Source organism: Poeciliopsis prolifica, unplaced genomic scaffold (assembly GCF_027474105.1).
Source record: "Poeciliopsis prolifica strain line A6 unplaced genomic scaffold, Auburn_PproV2 SCAFFOLD015, whole genome shotgun sequence".
Taxonomy (NCBI): domain Eukaryota; kingdom Metazoa; phylum Chordata; class Actinopteri; order Cyprinodontiformes; family Poeciliidae; genus Poeciliopsis; species Poeciliopsis prolifica.
Window position 1 is genome coordinate 1,673,165 of NW_026562390.1, and position 19,267 is coordinate 1,692,431.

The 19,267-nt window shown below is 40.9% G+C and overlaps 2 protein-coding genes across 3 annotated transcripts; both read right to left on the minus strand.

The window, feature by feature from the left end:
* Positions 1 to 5,951: 5,951 nt before the first annotated feature.
* Positions 5,952 to 11,405, minus strand: LOC129366712 (bile salt-activated lipase-like). Its single transcript, XM_055040708.1, has 11 exons — positions 11,325 to 11,405; positions 11,043 to 11,190; positions 9,797 to 9,916; positions 9,520 to 9,717; positions 9,316 to 9,446; positions 9,124 to 9,231; positions 8,912 to 9,026; positions 8,579 to 8,765; positions 8,196 to 8,399; positions 7,422 to 7,631; positions 5,952 to 6,230 (listed from the first exon to the last, which is right to left on the minus strand). Exons 1-11 carry the CDS (start codon positions 11,379 to 11,381, stop codon positions 6,041 to 6,043), a joined length of 1,668 nt encoding a protein of 555 aa, XP_054896683.1. The 5' UTR covers positions 11,382 to 11,405; the 3' UTR covers positions 5,952 to 6,040.
* A 2,207-nt stretch (positions 11,406 to 13,612) lies between these two features.
* Positions 13,613 to 18,803, minus strand: LOC129366456 (bile salt-activated lipase-like). 2 transcript variants are annotated; one of them, XM_055040315.1, is made up of 11 exons: positions 18,729 to 18,803; positions 18,436 to 18,583; positions 17,013 to 17,132; positions 16,748 to 16,945; positions 16,541 to 16,671; positions 16,186 to 16,293; positions 15,979 to 16,093; positions 14,938 to 15,124; positions 14,236 to 14,439; positions 13,954 to 14,154; positions 13,613 to 13,872 (listed from the first exon to the last, which is right to left on the minus strand). In XM_055040315.1, exons 1-11 carry the CDS (start codon positions 18,789 to 18,791, stop codon positions 13,689 to 13,691), a joined length of 1,659 nt encoding a protein of 552 aa, XP_054896290.1. In that variant the 5' UTR covers positions 18,792 to 18,803; the 3' UTR covers positions 13,613 to 13,688. The 2 variants fall into 2 exon arrangements, with proteins under 2 accessions (XP_054896290.1, XP_054896291.1); XM_055040316.1 differs by lacking the exons at positions 18,436 to 18,583; positions 18,729 to 18,803 and adding an exon at positions 18,355 to 18,428.
* Between the last annotated feature and the right edge of the window lie 464 nt (positions 18,804 to 19,267).

Below are 19,267 nucleotides of genomic sequence, written 5' to 3' on the forward strand. Positions count from 1 at the left end.
GGCTGTGACATCACAGAATCTCCCTTTGCTGGTGGAGTGACATCATTCCACCACCAATTATCCTCCTGTTTATTTTTACCTTGAAAACAAGAATAATTCCTGATTCATTGTTTTTATCCCGTATATCAGGAACATCGACTCATTTCCATTTGGGGCCAGATAGAAAACGAGAGTGGGAAAAAAAACGTATCATAAATAGACGTAAACAACGTTTGTAATGTTCTGGTATTGTTGTGGCTTGTTATTGTTGTCATAGCAACCGCCTACCAAGATGGCTGCCAGTTAAAACAAAGAATGCTGTACTCTATATTTCCAGTGTGTTTTCTGGTTTGGGTCACATGATCTGCAGACTGACAGACTTTTAAGAAAACTTTCAATGGCGGCTAAAGCAGCAGGTCAATAGTGGTGGAACCAAAACCAGCTCTGTCTCAACTGTTTGCTGAAAGAACATGGAAGATGGTGAGGAATGTTTTAATAGAGAGCCTCCATCCTCATGTTTCATCAGTTTGAACCTCTGGGCTGATTAAGGCCTTATTGTTCCTCTGGTCACTAAGAACATCGATTAGGCCTCATTTATTGACAGTACAATTATTATTCTTAACCAGATTAAAAGCATTTATCTGTGGAATGCTAAGTGTATGTATTGCTTGGTGCACATATTGTTGATATAGTTCAGGGATTCAAGGGTTTTTATTGTCATACCACCACCGGCCACCAGGGGCTCCCCAGCCAGCCCCAGGCCAGTGGCTCCAGGGTGGGACCTCATGTACGGAGAGAACAACCCCTGTTTCCAACGGTCGTATCATCATAAGGGATCTTTGGGCTGCACTTGGTCTGGTCCCTCACCTAGAACCGTCTGCACTGGGCAGCAGAACTCCTAGGATCACTGGGACACGCAAACCCCCCACCACGATAAGGTGGCAGCCATGGAGGGATGTGTGTGTGTGTGGGTGTGTGTGTGTGTGTGTGTGTGTGTGTGTGTGTGTGTGTGTGTGTGTGTGTGTGTGTGTTAAGGAAGTTTCTTTTTGGGGGCGATTTGCAGCGACCAACTGACCTGACCTGCATGTTTTAGGAGATGTGGGGGGAACCGGAGCGCCCGGGGAAAACCCACGCAAAACGGGGAGACCATGCAAACTCCACACAGAGGGTAACTGTGAAGACGCAGCGCTAACCGCTGCGCCACCGTGCTGCCCACGTTTTTCAATTGGGTGGGGAAGGCTTGGTTATGCTTGTGTGTGTGTGTGTGTGTGTGTGTGTGTGTATGTGTGTGTGTGTGTGTGTTAAGTAATCTGTTAATTTTGTGGGAGAGAGAGAAAGAAAGTTGATTTTTTTTTGGTCCATTTGTGGATAAAGTCAGTTTTTGTTTAAGTTTTTAGGTCTAATTAAGTTTTTAGGCTCTAATTAAGTTTTTAGGCTCCTCCCAATTATTTGGAAATTGGGAGAGAGAGAAGGGAAAGACATGCAGCAGATTCCCAGGACTGGGAATCAAACGCAGGTTGACAAACAAAACCTTTCAGTCACGTCCTAAATAAAACCTAATTTTGACAAGTTTAGCAATAAAACACAGTAAAATGTGTTGGGAGTTTCTTTTTGGGGCGATTTGCAGCGACCAACTGACCTGACCTGCATGTTTTAGGAGATGTGGGGGGAACCGGAGCGCCCGGGGAAAACCCACGCAAACACGGGGAGACCATGCAAACTCCACACAGAGGGTCTGTGAAGACGCAGCGCTAACCGCTGCGCCACCGTGCTGCCCACGTTTTTTCAATTGGTTGGGGAAGGGATCGAATTTGGGGAAAACGTAATGCTGTAAACGTCCTGCTGTCGGAGCGTCGCATGGCGCCCCGAACGCAGACGCTACAACCTTCCTGCGTCTGATTCCAGTCCTCAGTCTCTCTTGCATGTCTTGCTCCTTCTCTAAATGTTTTCACTCTTTTGTTTTCTTTCACTTCTCAGTCGCAGAGTGTTACAAATTTTTTTCCAAATTGAAAATTTTGACTTTTTCTTCTCACCCTCCTGCATGGTGTCAATGTGTGGATGATCCAACTCTTCCATGCCAGTTTCACAGGGATCTCCTCCGTGGATTCTTGGTCCGTGGAACAAGGTCCTCCAGAAAGCGCCTCCTCTGAAGAATCCTCTTGGCTGAAAACTTGGACCAGGTCGAGTTGGATTAGAGAACTTACCTCCTTCTCTTGGGAACGATCTTCTGTTGCTCAGCAGGTCAGAAATGACTTGGAAAGAGCCAGACAGATCCTGTCTGGCTCTCTCCAAGTCATTTTGCAGACAAGTCACCTGCTGTTGGTGCTGCTCCGTTAGTTCTATCAAAGCAGTGATGTCCGTCTCGTATCTGCAGCTGAGATCTTTGTACCTACCGTCAGCCTTCTGCAAGTCATCCTGGGAGCTGCTGACCTTCTCCTGCAGAATCTTGACCTCTTGTCTGCTCTTTTCGAGGAGGACGGCGTTCTCGGCTCTGATGGTGTCGAGCATCGCCTCGTCCTCCTCGGATTTCTGTTGATGACTTTCTCTGTCCTGTCTGATCTGCTGCTGCAGTTTTCTAACTTGCTGTTTTAGGGCACAAAACGTTCGTTCCTGGAGAAGCTGCTCTCTGTTACCAAGGGCTATTGTCTGTTGCTTTATCCTCTGCCGGTACGACTCATTCTGCTGCTGCAGATGGATGATGTCCGTCTCGTACCGGCAGAGGAGCTCTTTGTACAACCTGTCAGCCTTCTGCAAGTCATTCTGGGAGCTGCTGACCTTCTCCTGCAGGATGTTCATCTCTTGTCTGGTCTCTTCCAGGAGGACGGCGTTCTCGGCTCTGATGTTACTGAGAATGGCCAGGTCTCCTCTGACTTCTTTGATGACTTTTCCTCTCCTCTGTGATTTGCTGCTGCAGTTTTGCAAACTTGCTGTTGCAGGGCAGAAAAGTTTTTTCCTGCAGAAGTTTTCCTTTCTTCTCTGTTAGAAAGAGTGGTTTCCTTTTGCTCTTTCCTCTGTGAGAACGACTCAATTTGTTGCTGAAATAGATGATGTCCGTCTCATATCTGCGTTTCAGCTCCTCAAATGAATAGAAAAACCTGGTCAAGTTCATTTAGGATCTGTTTCTCCCTCTTTTGCATGATGTTGATGTTTCTTGACAGGTTTTCGATGATCTCTTCTCTGCTTTCAGGTTTTTGATTCCCTCTTCATAATCCTTCTGTTTGGGCCTCCAGCCTCACCAGAGCAAACTTCAGCTTCGTACTTGGAGCTCAGCTCCTCGTACGAAGTCTGAAGTGCCTCCATTTCTTCCTGGAGGCCCTTACTCTTCTCTCTCTCTCGCTCCAGCTCGGCCTCCAGGTGGGCCAGTCGCTGGTGGTCTTCGTACCTTCCAGCACTCTCCATCTCCTGAGGGAGCTCAGCCTTCCGATCTCCCCGTGGGAGGCATTGGGCTGCACAGGAGGGAACCCGCCTGGTGGTTCTGCTGGGCTCCCTTCTCCCGTGGGGTCCAATCAGTTCAAAGTTGAATCTCGGTGAACGATGAGACATTTTTTCTCCTAATGCTTTCGCTAAAATCGTCGTTTGGAAAACTTCCTTAAAGAGCTTTGCGAGCGTCTGAAACAAGTCAGGGGTATTGCAAGCAATGACCAATTTGCAGAATTGTGTCACATACAATTCTCCTTGATGACATCACTGATGGCATCGGCTGTGACATCACAGAATCCCTTTGCTGGTGGAGTGACATCATTCCACCAATTATCCTCCTGTTTATTCTTTACCTTGAAAAAATAATTCGATTCATTGTTTTTATCCCGTATATCAGGAACATCGACTCATTTCCATTAAGGGGCCAGATAGAAAACGAGAGTGGGAAAAAAAACGTATCATAAATAGACGTAAACAACGTTGTAATGTTCTGGTATTGTTGTGGCTTGTTTATTGTTGTCATAGCAACCGCCTATCAAGATGGCTGCCAGTTAAAACAAAGAATGCTGTACTCTATATTTCCAGTGTGTTTCTGGTTTGGTCACATGATCTGCAGACTGACAGACTTTTAAGAAAACTTTCATGGCGGCTAAAGCAGCAGGTCAATAGTGGTGGAACCAAAACCAGCTCTGTCTCAACTGTTTGCTGAAAGAACATGGAAGATGGTGAGGAATGTTTTAATAGAGAGCCTCCATCTCATGTTTCATCAGTTTGAACCTCTGGGCTGATTAAGGCTTATTTCCTCTGGTCACTAAGAACATTGATTAGGCCTCATTTATTGACAGTACAATTATTATTCTTAACCAGATTAAAAGCATTTATCTGTGGAATGCTAAGTGTATGTATTGCTTGGTGCACATATTGATTAGTTCAGGGATTCAAGGGTTTTTATTGTCATACACCACCGGCCACCAGGGGCCCCAGCGTGCCCCAGCCCAGGCCAGGTGGCTCCAGGGTGGGACCTCATGTACGGAGAGAACAACCCCTGTTCCAACGGTCGTATCATCATAAGGGATCTTGGGCTGCACTTGGTCTGGTCCCTCACTAGAACCGTCTGCACTGGGCAGCAGAACTCCTAGGATCAAGGGGACACGCAAACCCCCCCACCACGATAAGGTGGCAGCCATGGAGGGGATGTGTGGTGTGTGGGTGTGTGGGGTGTGTGTGTGTGTGTGGGTGTGTGTGTGTGTGTGTGTGGTGTTAAGGAAGTTTCTTTTTGGGGGGATTGCAGCGACCAACTGAACTGACCTGCATGTTTTAGGAGATGTGGGGGGAACCGGAGCGCCCGGGGAAAACCCACGCAAACACGGGGAGACCATGCAAACTCCACACAGAGGGTCTCTGTGAAGACGCAGCGCTAACCGCTGCGCCACCGTGCTGCCCACGTTTTTTCAATTGGGTGGGGAAGGGATCGAATTTGGGGGAAAAACGTACTGCTGTAACTTCCTTGTCGGAGCGTCGCATGGCGCCCCGAACGCAGACGCTACAACCTTCCTGCGTCTGATTCCAGTCCTCAGTCTTTCTTGCACGTCTTGTTCCTTCTCTAAATGTTTTCACTCTTTTGTTTTCTTTCACTTCTTCAGTCGTAGAGTGTTACGAATTTTTTTCCAAATTGAAAATTTTGACTTTTTCTTCTCACCCTCCTGCATGGTGTCAATGTGTGGATGATCCAAGTCTTCCATGCCAGATTCACCAGGGATCTTCTCAGTGGATTCTTGGTCCGTGGAACAAGGTCCTCCAGAAAGCGCCTCCTCTGAAGAATCCTCTTGGCTGGAAACTTGGACCAGGTCGAGTTGGATTAGAGAACTTACCTCCTTCTCTTGGGAACGATCTTTGTCTTGTCTCAGCAGGTCAGAAATGACTTGGAGAGAGCCAGACAGAATCTGTCTGGCTCTCTCCAAGTCATTTTGCAGACAAGTCACCTGCTGTTGGTACTGCTCTGTTAGTTCTATCAAAGCAGTGATGTCCGTCTCATATCTGCAGTGGAGATCTTTGAACAAACCGTCAGCCTTCTGCAAGTCATCCTGGGCGCTGCTGACCTTCTCCTGCAGGATCTTAACCTCTTTATAACAAAGTTCACAAACAGCAGCAGGATGTAACAGAAATGGGTGTAAAGCGCCATCTGCTGTTATTTGTGCGAATTGAATTAAATTAATAAATATATTAATTAAAATTACATAGAATATTTTACTTAAATGAAAACAAAAACAAATGGAAAAAAACACAAATCCTGTACTAGTATTATTACTAATATAAAGAATAATAATTTATGATTAATTTTATATATAAATCTACAGCAAAATTATAATAAAAACATAAAAAATGTATTTGATATTTAATTTTTTTCTGATGCTGTGCTTTATTTGTAAGTCACAATATTAAGTACCACTTTAGAAAGTCTTAACATAATTAAAAAAACAGAAAAACAATGTGTACACAGTTTAAAGTAACCAGTTTAAACACAAAAGCAAACAAAAAAAAGCAGACAAGTGTTTTTATTATTTCTTTCATCCATTTATTTGTTCTAAACAGAGACTTGTGATCGACTTGTGATCGAGGGTTCATGTCCAGCCGGAACTCTTTACTCTGAGTCCGCGTACATGGTGGGAAGGTTGGGGAGGACGCTGGTCCAGAAATTCACATAGCGCATCCTCAGCTTCTGTCCCACAGAAGTGCCGTCCATGTTGCCATTGATCTCCACAAACTGGTGTCCACTAGACGTGAATTTGGGCCACGAAACTGGGACGCTCAGGCCTCCGTTGTTGGGGTCTCTGCCAACCAGAGACACAAAATGTCATGAATAGACTTTTTTCACGACAACCGGAAGCTAAATCTGAAAGGGCAAGGGGAACTTCCTGTTTTGATGACAAGTAATCTGAAAAATGTCTCTCCGCTTCCGGTCCTTTTCATCATCCTAACTTAATTCGCCCACCAACAAATGTATGAAAGGACACAAGTCCTTCCACGAACAATATATCCACAGCTAAAAAGACGTAGCTTAGCGAGCTAACCGCTAGCTACAATATATGAACTACACAAAAGTCGTAATGAAGCTAGGTCAGTCTTTCCCAAACTGCAGTCCGCGGGCACCCCTAGTGGCCTCAAAGGTACTGCAAGTAACGGATCGTTTATTTACAGTGACGTCAGCTGTATGCTAGTTTGGTAAGCTAGTTTACGGCTAGCTTACCGAAGGATTGTCTTTAAAAATAACAATGAATAAATGGCTTAAAACTGAGTCACTCAAAAGAAAAAGATACTAGAGGAAAGAAAACAATGCCAAGATAATTTATATAGCTGGAGGAAGGGACGTTATGTTTTACAGCTACGTTTACTTTATCTAATTCAAAATTATTGAATTAAATTATTTAAATATAATAGATAAATAGCTACAATTGATTAAATATGTGGTCATTTTATATTTAATGGTACAGAATTAGGTTTATTTTTTCTTTCTCTGTTTTTTAGCTTTCTGATCAAAACTCAAAAATGTTAAGAAAAATATCAGTAAAATTTGACTTTTTTATAATAATTTTTACCTTTTTCTAAGAACTCTGATATTTTTCAAAAGTCAGAGCTTTTTATTTTTTCTGAATTTTGAAAAAACTAACTTTTTCTCAGAATTCTGACTTTTCCTCGTTTCTACTTTTTTCTAAGAATTCTGATATTTCTTTCAGAATTCTGACTTCTGATCTAAAAAAATTACAATTATTTCTTCACCTAATCCTCTTCTGTTGAAAACTGCTTTCGTTTAATTGATTAAAATATTCAAGCATACGAAGGTTATTTTTAAGGTTTTATGTGGTCCTCTGGACCACATAAAACCTTATGGCGGGTCAGTTTAGGCCCATGGGCCTTGTGTTTGATACATGTGAACGAAGTGGTTCTCATTCTGGCAAAGCTTGAGAAACACGGCTGCAGATCTATTTCCACTCTTGTAATTGGATTTTGGGTTGTATTCATACCCCGTTTTGGCAAAGTTGGTCCAGTAGGCGATCATGTAACCGGAAGCGTCCCGATGGCGCGGCCAGTACCCCAGCGGGGTGGAGAAGGGCTTTCCAAAGACGTACTGCAGGTCGTCAGCGTGGTCGGCGCCCAGCCAGGATGGGAAGGGGGTGAGCAGGCCTCCCAAACGGTTGGGCTCAGAGAAGAGGTACGAGTAGGTGCGACCAGTTCTTCAGTGGAAAACAAGAGGATTTAACAGATTAAAACAATAAATATCACCGAAAGCTGATGAATATTCATACAAAATAACCTTTAATTAATTAAATAACCTTTAATGTAAGGGTAGAGCATAAATGTGGAGTAGAAAGAAAAACAAATTGTTTTGCCCCTTTTAACATCAGAACTTGAAAACTGCAGTTACACAAACTGTCGGGTGCTGCTAGCAAGCTTGCTAACTATTTATTTTCAAGATAGATATTTATCTTATAAACTAAATATTTAGTTTGGAACTGGATATGTAGTTTGAAAATTAAGTATTTAAATGTTAAATATTTATTATATTTGAAATTGTGACATTTTATAAATTAACATGGTCGAAATATAACTTTGAAAAATAAACCAACAGTTGTAAATTTTATGACAGGTCAAAAAAAAGAAATACTTGTAAAATGTTTCACTTTTTAACATTACAATCAGCAGACTGTTTTGATTAATGCCAGCTCAAACGTTGAGCCTTTACAGAAATGAGCGAAACATTCGAGAGTGATATTTGTAATTACGGATCTTCTTCTTACCCTGCTTTGGAGGCATGAAGATAAAGGGCAGCCTGAGTGGGAATTAGGAAAAGGTAGTCCGTTTCGATGGCCACAACAGTTTTCTTGACAGTCTCCCTGCTGGGTTTGGTTCCCCAGTCCAGGCTGTACGTGGAGAAGGCGTTATCCAAACCAAGCGATCCCTTCTCCTTGGTAAAGGAACTCAAGAGCCTCTTAACGTCATCACTGCAGTCAGCAGAAGGATTTAAGACACTCATATTTAATGATGCATTTGACCATTTTAGAAGATGAACTGGATTATTGGGGGCCAATTCAAAAGAAGCTCTGGGTTGTTTAAACCTTTTCTACCTTTCTGGATCTGATCCCAGTACACTGAATGGCTCACAATGTTCACTTGAACTCACATAGGCGTGTCCAACAATGCAGAGTTGACTGATGGGACATCAATGCCTGTGAAGATGTGTCCATCCATGTCGTTGGCTCCGGCCATGTAGTCGATGTCGGCGGCGTTGTGGAACAGATTGGATGGATCATCCGGCAGGAAGTCGCCATCAATCACAGGAGACAGAACCAGGTTGTTCACCAGAGGGTCTGGTCAATGGAGAAACAGGAGTAAACATGCTAGGCTAAAGTGATCAAGAACAATTGTGTATTTATTTAGTAATGTTCTGCTGTGGAGAAAGTCTTGAAGTTGTAAAGCTGTTGAAAAGTAGGTCCATATTCAGCCTTTGACTTACCGTCAGGTGAGCCAGAGAGATGGATCTTTCCCGCTAATGTCAGCGCCTTGGGGTTGGTCATTCTCAGACAGGTGGCCATGCGACTATCAGTGGGGCAGTTGACTTTCAGAGCCACCTGAAGGGTTAGGTTCCAAAAACAACCTGTCGCTTTTGTTTGAAGATATGTATTTCAGATTATCCATAAAATGAAAAACACAAGAAGAGCCATGTACCTCTTCAGCATACTTGCGAGGGTTTCTATTGACAGCCCAAGGGCAAAGGGCGACCCCACTTTGGGAGATGGCTCTCTTGATTATTCCCTTGTTGTAGGGAGTGAGAGTCTGAGAGAAAAAAAACAAAAAGCAGATTATTTTTAAAAATCCCTCCAAATTGATTTAGACATTTTACTTTGGGCAGCTTCTGACCTGGAAACTAACACTGGCTCCTCCGGCGGACTCTCCAAAGATGGTAATTTTGGTGGGGTCTCCTCCAAATGAGCGGATGTTTCTGTGCACCCATGCAATGGCAGCCTGCTGGTCCCACAGTCCATAATTTCCTAAACATGATCCAAAGTGATGTTTGCAAGAAAAAAGTCATTGAACCTCTGGATATTTTCAAAAGCTGCCTACCAGGCATAGTAGAGTCTCCTGCACTCAGGAAGCCAAGGGTTCCCACACGGTATCCCAATGTCACCACAATGACGTTTCCTCTGTCTGCAATTTCCTGTCCGCTGTACAGATAGTTATCCAGGAAGTTGGCACCCATCGAGCCTCCAACCAAGAAAGCTCCACCGTAAATCCAGACCATGACAGGCAGATTGGAGGCCACTGAAAATTTAAGGGAACATTATTGCAGTTGGTCTTGGTTAAATTTCCGTCACATTTAGTGCTAAGTCTAAGCGTTTACCTGAGTTGATGTGAGGAACCCAGATGTTCAGGTAAAGACAGTCCTCGCTGCCATAGACGTCGTCCATGAGAATCGTCAGCTGAAAGCATCTTGGCTTGAAGCTAGTGGCCTTCCAAGTGCCTGATCAGAATTAATACACAAATATAATGACATGACTGTTGGATTCACCCCTCCGATTCCACTAGGGGGCTCTACAGTTTGCTTCACACGGGGTTAAAGTGACTTCCTGGCAGACCGGAAGTGGTTTTAAGGCAAAGCAATCAATCTAAATTAACCTTAAAACTACTTCGTTATCACTTTTGAAGCATTGCCCAAAGTGGTGAGTTGACACTGAATGTTTTTAGCTTATGAAAGATACGTTTTTCGCTCTTTGTGTGGGTTTTGGCAAATTAGCTTTAAGCTAATAAAAATGCTATTTCAATGAGTTGTTTTGTTCATGAGCAGCTCATTAGCATAATGCTAGCTCTGGTTGCTAGCGCAGTGGTATTTAAAACTGATGGACCATCTGAGATGGACCAAAGTGTAGAGTTTTGTGGAAATTTTGGTATTTTAAAGACCAAAATGACAATAATTTACATAAGGAACAAAAACTAACATCGGGCAGAAAGATATTTATTCCAAAACAGTTTCTTTCAATAAAAAACTTAAGAAACTTCAACAAAAACGGCAGGTGTGTGTCTGAGTCTGGTGAATTTTGTTTTTCAAGTGGGGAAAAATCCAGAAATTTCACTCAAGAAAGAGTAGAAATACTGCATAATAAAGTAACTCAAGTAAAAGTACAAAAATACAGCATGGAAATTTTTTTTGGGTAAAAGTACATTTTTATTTCAAAAAGTTACTCAAGTAAATGCACTTAGGTATAAGTTAATTTATTCCAATATTTTGTTTGAATATTATTCCATACCAAATATTGCAATTTAGTTTTTTCTTCGTTTACAGTAAAAACACCCAGAAATGAAAAGCTAACCATTAGAATAAAACAAAATGTATTTAAAATTTTAGTCAAAACAGGCAGTCAAATAGTTGATCATTTGAAATATTTGCTAAAAATGAGAAAAATCTTCACCAGAGCCCAGAGACGAAGAAGAAAGTAACACATTTCCCTTTAAAGTCTACTGGATTATAATTAACATAAAATGTGTGGAAGTCTTCAGCTTCCTGTTTCTGACCAATCAGGTCACAACAAAGTCCCAGAATGGCTCTTTGTTGGATAACCTTAACTGGTTATTGTGACTGGTTTACCCACCATCCCAGCCAGAGTGACGCTTCGGCTTCTCAAACCGTCCAGGAGGGGCAGCGAAGGGAATGCCTTTGAAGACATCCATGTGCCGCTGATACCCCAGGCGAATATTTTCTCCCTGCACCGCTCCTCCCTCGGTATTGACAATCCCGAGCTGCAACGATGAACACGGAGAAGCTCAGAAAGTAGACGTTTTTGTTTTTAATATAATAATAATTCATTTCCAGTGGGATTTAGAACATGTTTAACCAAAAACACTGTTAATGTGAGGATTGGAGAGAAACTCACGGAGGTGGCGGAGACGGCCTCCAGAAAAACGGCAGCAGCAACCAAAATCCCAAACATGATGATCAGGATGAACTGTGAGCAACAGGCTGGTGTCCAGCCATGCATTTATAAAGGAGACCTGCCCACCGCACATCCTCCACAGCATCTGGCACACACCCACCCAGTGTGCAGCTTTTCCCACAGTTACACAATCAATGACCTGCTCAGGTGTGCAGGCTCCAGACTGTCCTAAATTATACAAGTATTACTTTTAAAACATGAGGAAAATGCTGTTGTGAAAGTTTAATTCCTTCTTTTTTGTGCAGTTTTGGAACATGAACGATAAAACAAAGTCACCGATGTTTGAGAAAGATCCAGGATATTATTATCGATTTGCCAAATTTAGCCAAAATTCCATAAAAACCAACTTATGTAATGAACTCATGTAAAAGTTGACATGTGAGAAATCGTTTTGGATTCTCCAGGTTAAATAAAAACAGAAAACCTCCATCTTTGTCTTAACTTTATAGCTTTAATTTGGCTTTTATTTGACGTTCAAAAAAATACGTTTGTACGATTTGTGACAGCTTCACCGAGGTCAAAGTGCACATGGTCATCCTTTCAAAGGAACCTTTTCTGGATCCATGTTGTGTTGGGTAAAAAACATCCATCCGTTGTTTTTTACCCTCCAAGGTCATTGGGCGAACAGGTTGCCATTGCCAACATGGGAACAACAACGTGGGTAACTAAAAATAACTTTTATCAGGAAGCCAGACTTGGTTTATACAGCTGTCTTACACAGCGTACAGTCCCAAAACACCGCGCGGTGTGTAAGGCTTCATGATACACTCCTTCATCAGGCTGACTAAATATAGACTTGATAAACAAAACATAAACAATCTTTGCAATTCTGCAGGATTTACCAGGTTCTACAGTTATTTAAATCTATTTATAAGAATACAACATGGAAAAATACAAAAGGTTCATTAAATTATTCTCAGTCAGTCTACCGATACCTATAAGTGAAAAACTAATAAATCGGTTAATTTTCTACTTCATAACTTCCTGTATATTATTCCTATGTAGGATAATAAAATGGTTTTATTATTTTATTTTGGGTTCTTTTGTCACTGTTTCCTCCATTTCACCTGGTGGTTCTTTTCATTTTTAGCTGAATAGCCAGTCAGGCAGCTATATGCTTTCATACTGGCTAGCTGGTATTTGTGGAGAACGGGCATCAAACTGGTTTTCATTTTGGGCCAAATTAGGATCATAAATGCTCTTAAAGGGCCAGTTGCACCAGAAAATATTGATAAAACTGGTTTACAGACTGTTAGAATATCAATCAGTTCCTGATGTTGAGGGACTGAAACGATTACTGCACATATATTCTTTTTTTTGCCATAAAAATCAAAACATTTGGACATATTTTCAATATTTCCGCTTATTTATGACTGTAAATCTGACTTTTTATTACTCGCTGGACTATAATCCGACATCAGTTAAGGCTCAGGCAGTGGTTTGGTACAAGTAAAAAGGTTTTTAACAATTTTTGAGAAAAATATGTTAGTGCAGTTTGTTGATTTTTGGGGGAAATTTTCATGATAATTCTCAAGAAAGTTGGAGGGGCTGATTAATATAATTTGTCACAGATAAAACAGGTAAAAACAGCATTGATTTGATTAATAACACAACATTTCAGCATGCTTAGTGTTTAGGATCTAGAGGGCCGCATAAAAAGCTGTGGTGGGCCTGATTTGGCCCACGGGCCTTGAGTTTGACACCTGTAATGTAGAGTTTGAGTATCAGCACACGTTTTACATTTTTCTGATAAAAACAATGAAACATCTGGTCACATCTGGAGCTATCAGCGAAGACTTATCCAGAGTTGAAGCTGAGTTAAAAGTAGATGCTACAGAGTTGAAAGAGGAGAAAGTAGAGCATGATGTCATCGGCATATAGACGAATCCAAATTAATTTTCAGTATTTAAGAAAATAATGGATGTTATTTTACTTCCCAATTCCTTGTTTTATGAATTGCTCCAGTTAGACTAATTTTAAGTTTTTAAGCACCAATGGGAAATTGAAATGCAAAAATAAGAAAGTTTTACATTCTTGATAATTAGTTTTTCTTATTTTTCTTTGTAGTTAAAATAACTACAGCACTATTGCAGCTTGACAATTAGTTGGAGATACTTTCCAGAGTGATGTCAATGAGGCAGCAATAAAAATCTAAATATATCAATTTACTTTTTAAATTGTTATTCTGTATAATATCTTAGTATGAAATAAAAACTAAGAAAGCAGTGTTTGTATTCCTCATTCGTGTGTTTATTTTTTATGAACCAGCCCCTCTAGACATTGGCTTCATTGCAAACGCAGGTGTTATTCTGAATAGATGGAGGGAAGGTTGGGAAAAATGTTGGTCCAGAAATTCACGTAGCGCAACCTCAGCTTCTGCCTCACGTAGCCGGCGTCCATGTTGGAATTGATCTCCAAGTACTTGTGTCCAGTGGATGTAAATGTCGGCCATGTTGCAGGTACGCGCAGATCTCCTACGTTAGGATCTCTGTGAACCAAAGAAGAAGACAATTACACCAAGCTTGATCGATTTCCAAGTCTGAAAACACATTTTGTGTTGTATTAATACCCCGTCTTGGCAAAGTTGGTCCAGTAGGCGATCATGTATCCAGACAAGTCCCGATGTTTCGGCCAGTACCCCAGCGGTGTGGAGAAAGGCTTTCCAAAGACGTACTGCAGGTCATCGGCGTGATCAGCGCCCAGCCAGGGCTTGGTGAAGGGTCCCAAACGGTTGGGCTCAGAGAACAGATACGAGTAGGTGCGACCAGTTCTCAAATGGAGAAATGAAAAGATAAAACTCTTTCACAATAACCAAATATGCTTTATTTGTAAAAGAAGCGTGTATTCTTACCTGGCATTGGAGGCGTGGAGATAAAGGGCAGCCTGAGTGGGAATCAGGAATATGTAGTCTGTTTCGATGGCCACGACAGTTTTCTTGATGGCCTCCTGGCTGGGATTGGATCCCCAGTCCAAGGAGTAGGTGGAGAAGCCATTCTCAATGCCAAGGGTCCCTTTCTCCTTGGTGAAAGAACCCAGGAGCCTCTTGACCTCATCACTTCAGTCAGGACAAGAATGTTGGACATTTAGATCTGGCACAAGGCATCAAATCCTGTGCAAAAGTTTTGAGTTCAACTTCCTGGTCAGTAGTGTCACCAGCCTTTTGAAAAGTGATCTTTCATGCTTCCTTAGACAATGAGATTTTATCTGCTTTAGTTATTTCCAGAAGACATGTATTTTCCTTTAGCTGGATTCATTAAATATTCCACACATTTCAAGAGAAATGTGAGTAACTCTATTCTGTTACTGTTAGAATAGAGTTACAGTGAAATTGCCTGTTTTATTTCAAACAATTTGAGCTACTAACAGCAGATGAGGAAGAGTAACAGCCAAAAATGGGTAAATGAGCAACTAAAAGTCAACAAAAACCTTCAGAAAGTAAACAGAACTGATCAAATCACTTTCAAGCTATTAAAATTAGAGGTGATTTGAAACTTTTACCTGCTTTCAACAAACTAATTGTGTCACAAATCGAGTAAATACAACTTGAACTCACACAGAGGTGACTGTCAGAAGGGAGTTGATTGACGGGACATCAAAACTGGTAAAGATGTGTCCGTCCATGTCGTTGGCTCCGGCCAGGTAGTCGATGTCGGCGGCGTTGTGGAACAGATTGGACGGGTCATCGGGCAAGAAGTCGCCATCAATCACAGGAGTAAGAGCCAGGTTGTAGATAAAAGGGTCTGACCGACAGAGATACTGACTCAGATTAATCTAATTCAACAGTAAAACACAAAATATTTACTTCAAATAAAATATGCTTTGATTTTCACCTCAAGTTTTCTTTTTATATTTCACTAAGAAAGTTTTTCATATCAAAAAAGATGCTAAAAATCATTAATCAAAGTTATTCATGCCAACTAACAAAGATTTTTTCAACAAATGGGCCATATTTGTTGAAAAATGTTAAAATGCTACACTGACATTAGCCATTGCTAAAGCTAGTGCTAATGCTAACAGGCTAAATTTAACCATTTTAGCATCAGTCAGTGAAATAACACTTTACATTGCCCTCAATGGGGTCAAATAAATGCATAGAGCTAATTTTAATGGCTTTTCCTTACTTGAATTTTTTAAATATGCACATTGATATTAAGAAAATGAAACATTCAGTAACGGTAACTACTGACTAAACTGACTAACCTAGAGCACTGCTCATAAACATTAGCTTAGCTAACGCTAGAGCTCCACACTGACATGATATTAGTGGATATTTAGCATTGCTAATGCTAATGCTAAATGTAACCATTTTGACACCAACCTCAATTGTGTTGCAATATAGATTTATTTGTGCTCAGAAAATGATTCTTTTGAACAAACCATTTTCTCGTGGTTCTAGTTTTAGAGTTGTTGAGCGTTCTGACGATAAGCAGCTAACTATAAACAAAACTTTATTCAAATGAAAGTTTACAAATCAGCCAAGTAAATTAGCACTTTCGAATTTATTTAGAAAATTAATTTAGGTGAGGCTAAGTGTTTTCAAAGTTAGCTAAAATGCTAAAGTGCATTAGCAGATTAGAAGGAGTGTGGAGCTCACCGTCAGCAGAGCTGGTCAAAGAGACGCTTCCCGCTTTAGTGAGAACCAGTGGATCAGTCATCTTCAGACAGGCGGCCATTCTGCTGTCAATGGGGCAGTTGACTTTCAGAGCAACCTGGAGAAAAAGCTCTAAAAATGTCACATTGCTGGTGTTTTACAGCATGCACTTTAATGATTCCTGAAACCTGGGTAATAGGAGCCATGTACCTCTTCAGCATACTTGCGAGGGTTTCTGTTGATAGACCAAGGGCAAAGGGCGACGCCGCTTTGGGAGATGGCTCGCCTGATCAGCCCCTTGTTGTGAGGGGTGAGTGTCTGTCAGAGAAACAGGAAACACATTTATTAACATCCTTCCAAAGTAATTCAGAAAGGCTTATAATAGTCATGGACATCACACTAAGTCCACTAAACAAGCAATTATCAAAAAATTAGCTCTGCTATTAGCACATTAGCATATTGACAATGGTAATGTGCCCACAAATAGCTTTTATCCATTCAATATCTGTTTACAGATGTTTATGTTCTTAAAAATCTGCTGAATGGTCCGAGTTAAACCTCTGACCTGGAAGCTAACACCGGCTCCTCCGGCGGACTCTCCAAAGATGGTGATGTTGCTGGGGTCTCCTCCAAACGACTGGATGTTTCTGTGCACCCATGCAATGGCGGCCTGCTGGTCCCACAGCCCATAATTTCCTAAACGAGATCCAACAAGGTGAAGACTGCACGAAGCATTGACGGTACCAACTGGATCTTTTTAAAGGGTTCCTACCAGGAAGAGTAGAGTCTCCAGCACTCAGGAAGCCAAGGGTTCCCACACGGTATCCCAATGTCACAACGATAACATTTCCTCTCTCTGCCATTTCCTGTCCGCTGTAGAGATAGTTTCCCAGGAAGTTCATTCCAAATGACTCACCAAACATGAATGCTCCACCGTGGATCCAGACCATGACCGGCATATTGGAGGCCACTGGAAAAAAAACGGACTTAGTTTGGTCTAAATTTGATCGCCTCTGTCGGTAAATGTAGATATTTACCTGAGCCAAGATGAGGAACCCAGATGTTCAGGTAAAGACAGTCCTCGTTGCCAGAGACAGCGGTCATGTAAGGGTCCAGTTGAAGGCATTTGTCCCTGTACTGGGTGGCCTTAAGTGTATCTGATTAGGCACATAACAACACAAGGTGGCATTTTTAATTGATTAATTAACTATTAGAAAATAATTCAATCAAATGGCAGCAACTCAATGCATTCATGCACCTAAATGTGGATAGTAACTCGTTACAATGTCTCACTTATATGTACTTGAGTAACCTTTTGGACAAAACCCAAAAAACTTTTAGGAGTAGTTTAACGACACTGTACAGTTTACTTTTACTTTAGTAATATTTTATAATCTTCCTACTCTTTATTATTTTATATATTTTTTCTTAATTTTAGTCTTTAAAATATGAGAATTTGGACCTAATTTCACATATTTGTGTGATGAAAACATTCAATCAGATGTTCTGATGCTCAGTAGAGTTGCCTTTTTAACCTTTTTTATTCTCAAATGAGCAACTTTTTGAACGGCTAGCTAATAAACACATGTTGAAGTAGTGCTACTCTTACTTTTTCATTTTCAGCAACAAAATGAAAGCTCATTGTGTTAATATGAGCTTTCATTTTAACACAATGAAAGCTCGTTTCATTGTGTTAAAATGAAACGAGCTTAATAGTAATATTAAGCTTGTTAATAGTGATATTTTTGTTGAACAAAAAAAGAAAAGAACGAAAATGCAGCTTGACAAGCTATACCTAGCTAAAATGCTATGTGAAGCGCTATTGGCTGCCGTTCACAAAGCAGCCAATCCTGTAGCGCCATTAATTTTTTCTTGGCGCTGATTGGCTGAATCCCCGAGGGCGATTTGAGGAAGACAAAATATGGGAAGAGCGTTAATGTTAGCTTGTGCCGCTGCGGTACTAGCCATAGAACTGTCCATATTAATATATATTACGCTGTTTTCGGTGTATAAACTATTAAAATAAGTAGTTAAAAGTGTTTTTAGAAGGATTCTCCAATATAAATTTATAATATAAATTAATTTCCGTGATCATCTCAACCTTTAAGCTCGCAGTAGCAAGTATCACATCTATCAGCAGCCATTTTAAAAACATAAAGTGACCCAAACCCTGTTTCCATTGCTGAGAATGTTTTCAATTAAATTAAAAACATCAAAAAAAATTAATTAAATAAAACATTGCATGTTTAGTTTAATGCTTAGGAGGTAAAAATATAAAAAATTAAATATAATTGTAAATCTATTTTTGTCAACACAAGTGTCAGACTGAATAATTTAAAAAAATCAAACTACATATTTAACTTAAGCCAAAATAAATACATTTGAGTTGCATTCTGGAATAAACAGGCTGTTTTGAGCATCGGTCCTGGCTGGTATGGACAGCATGCTGGGGTCACACACCGCTCCAGCCCGGGTGACGCTTTGGCTTCTCAAACCTTCCAGGGATGTCAGCGAAGGGAATGCCTTTAAAAACATCCATGTAGCGACGGTAGCCCAGGAGAAGGTTCTGACCCTTCACCAGCCCTCCCTCGGTGGACACAACCCCGAGCTGCAAGGGTTACAAACAGACACTTAGGCTTAAATAAGTCATTTTTTTATAGAAAAACAGAAAATATCAGAAGCAAGATAGGAATCTGGTTATCTCTAGATAATTCTGATTCTGTTGGTGTGAGTTTTGCTTGTTGAGGACTTACAGAGGTGGCAGAGATGATCTCCAGCAGAACGGAAAGAGCAACCAAAACCCCGAGAACCGCCATCAGGAATAAAACCCAGGATGATTGTCAGGCTCTCCTTTTAAATAGCATCTGACACATGTGCAGACATGACTCATAATCATTAACCAGCTCATGTGTGCATGTTTCTGAGTTTTCTTCAGATACATATTACCCTTCACAACAAGAAAAAACACTCATTGTGTAAAGTTTAATGTCAGTTCTTCAACTTGATTGAAAATTTACGTTGACATGACCATAAATTTGCTGATTTTCTCTACTTCCACATCAAGGAACGATCCAGTCTCATATCAGTTTCTCAAAGCGAGCTGAAATGCTTGTGCCAAGTGACCAACTCATGGAAATTTACTGAAGCAAAGAAATAAACTAAAGCCAGACATGTGAAAGGCTGCGTTTTAGGCGTGCTGCACCTTTAAATGATCTCATGAAGACAAATATATTCAAGGATAAAAAAATAATAATTCAAACATAAACCTTCAGAGACATAAAAACTGTTGCAA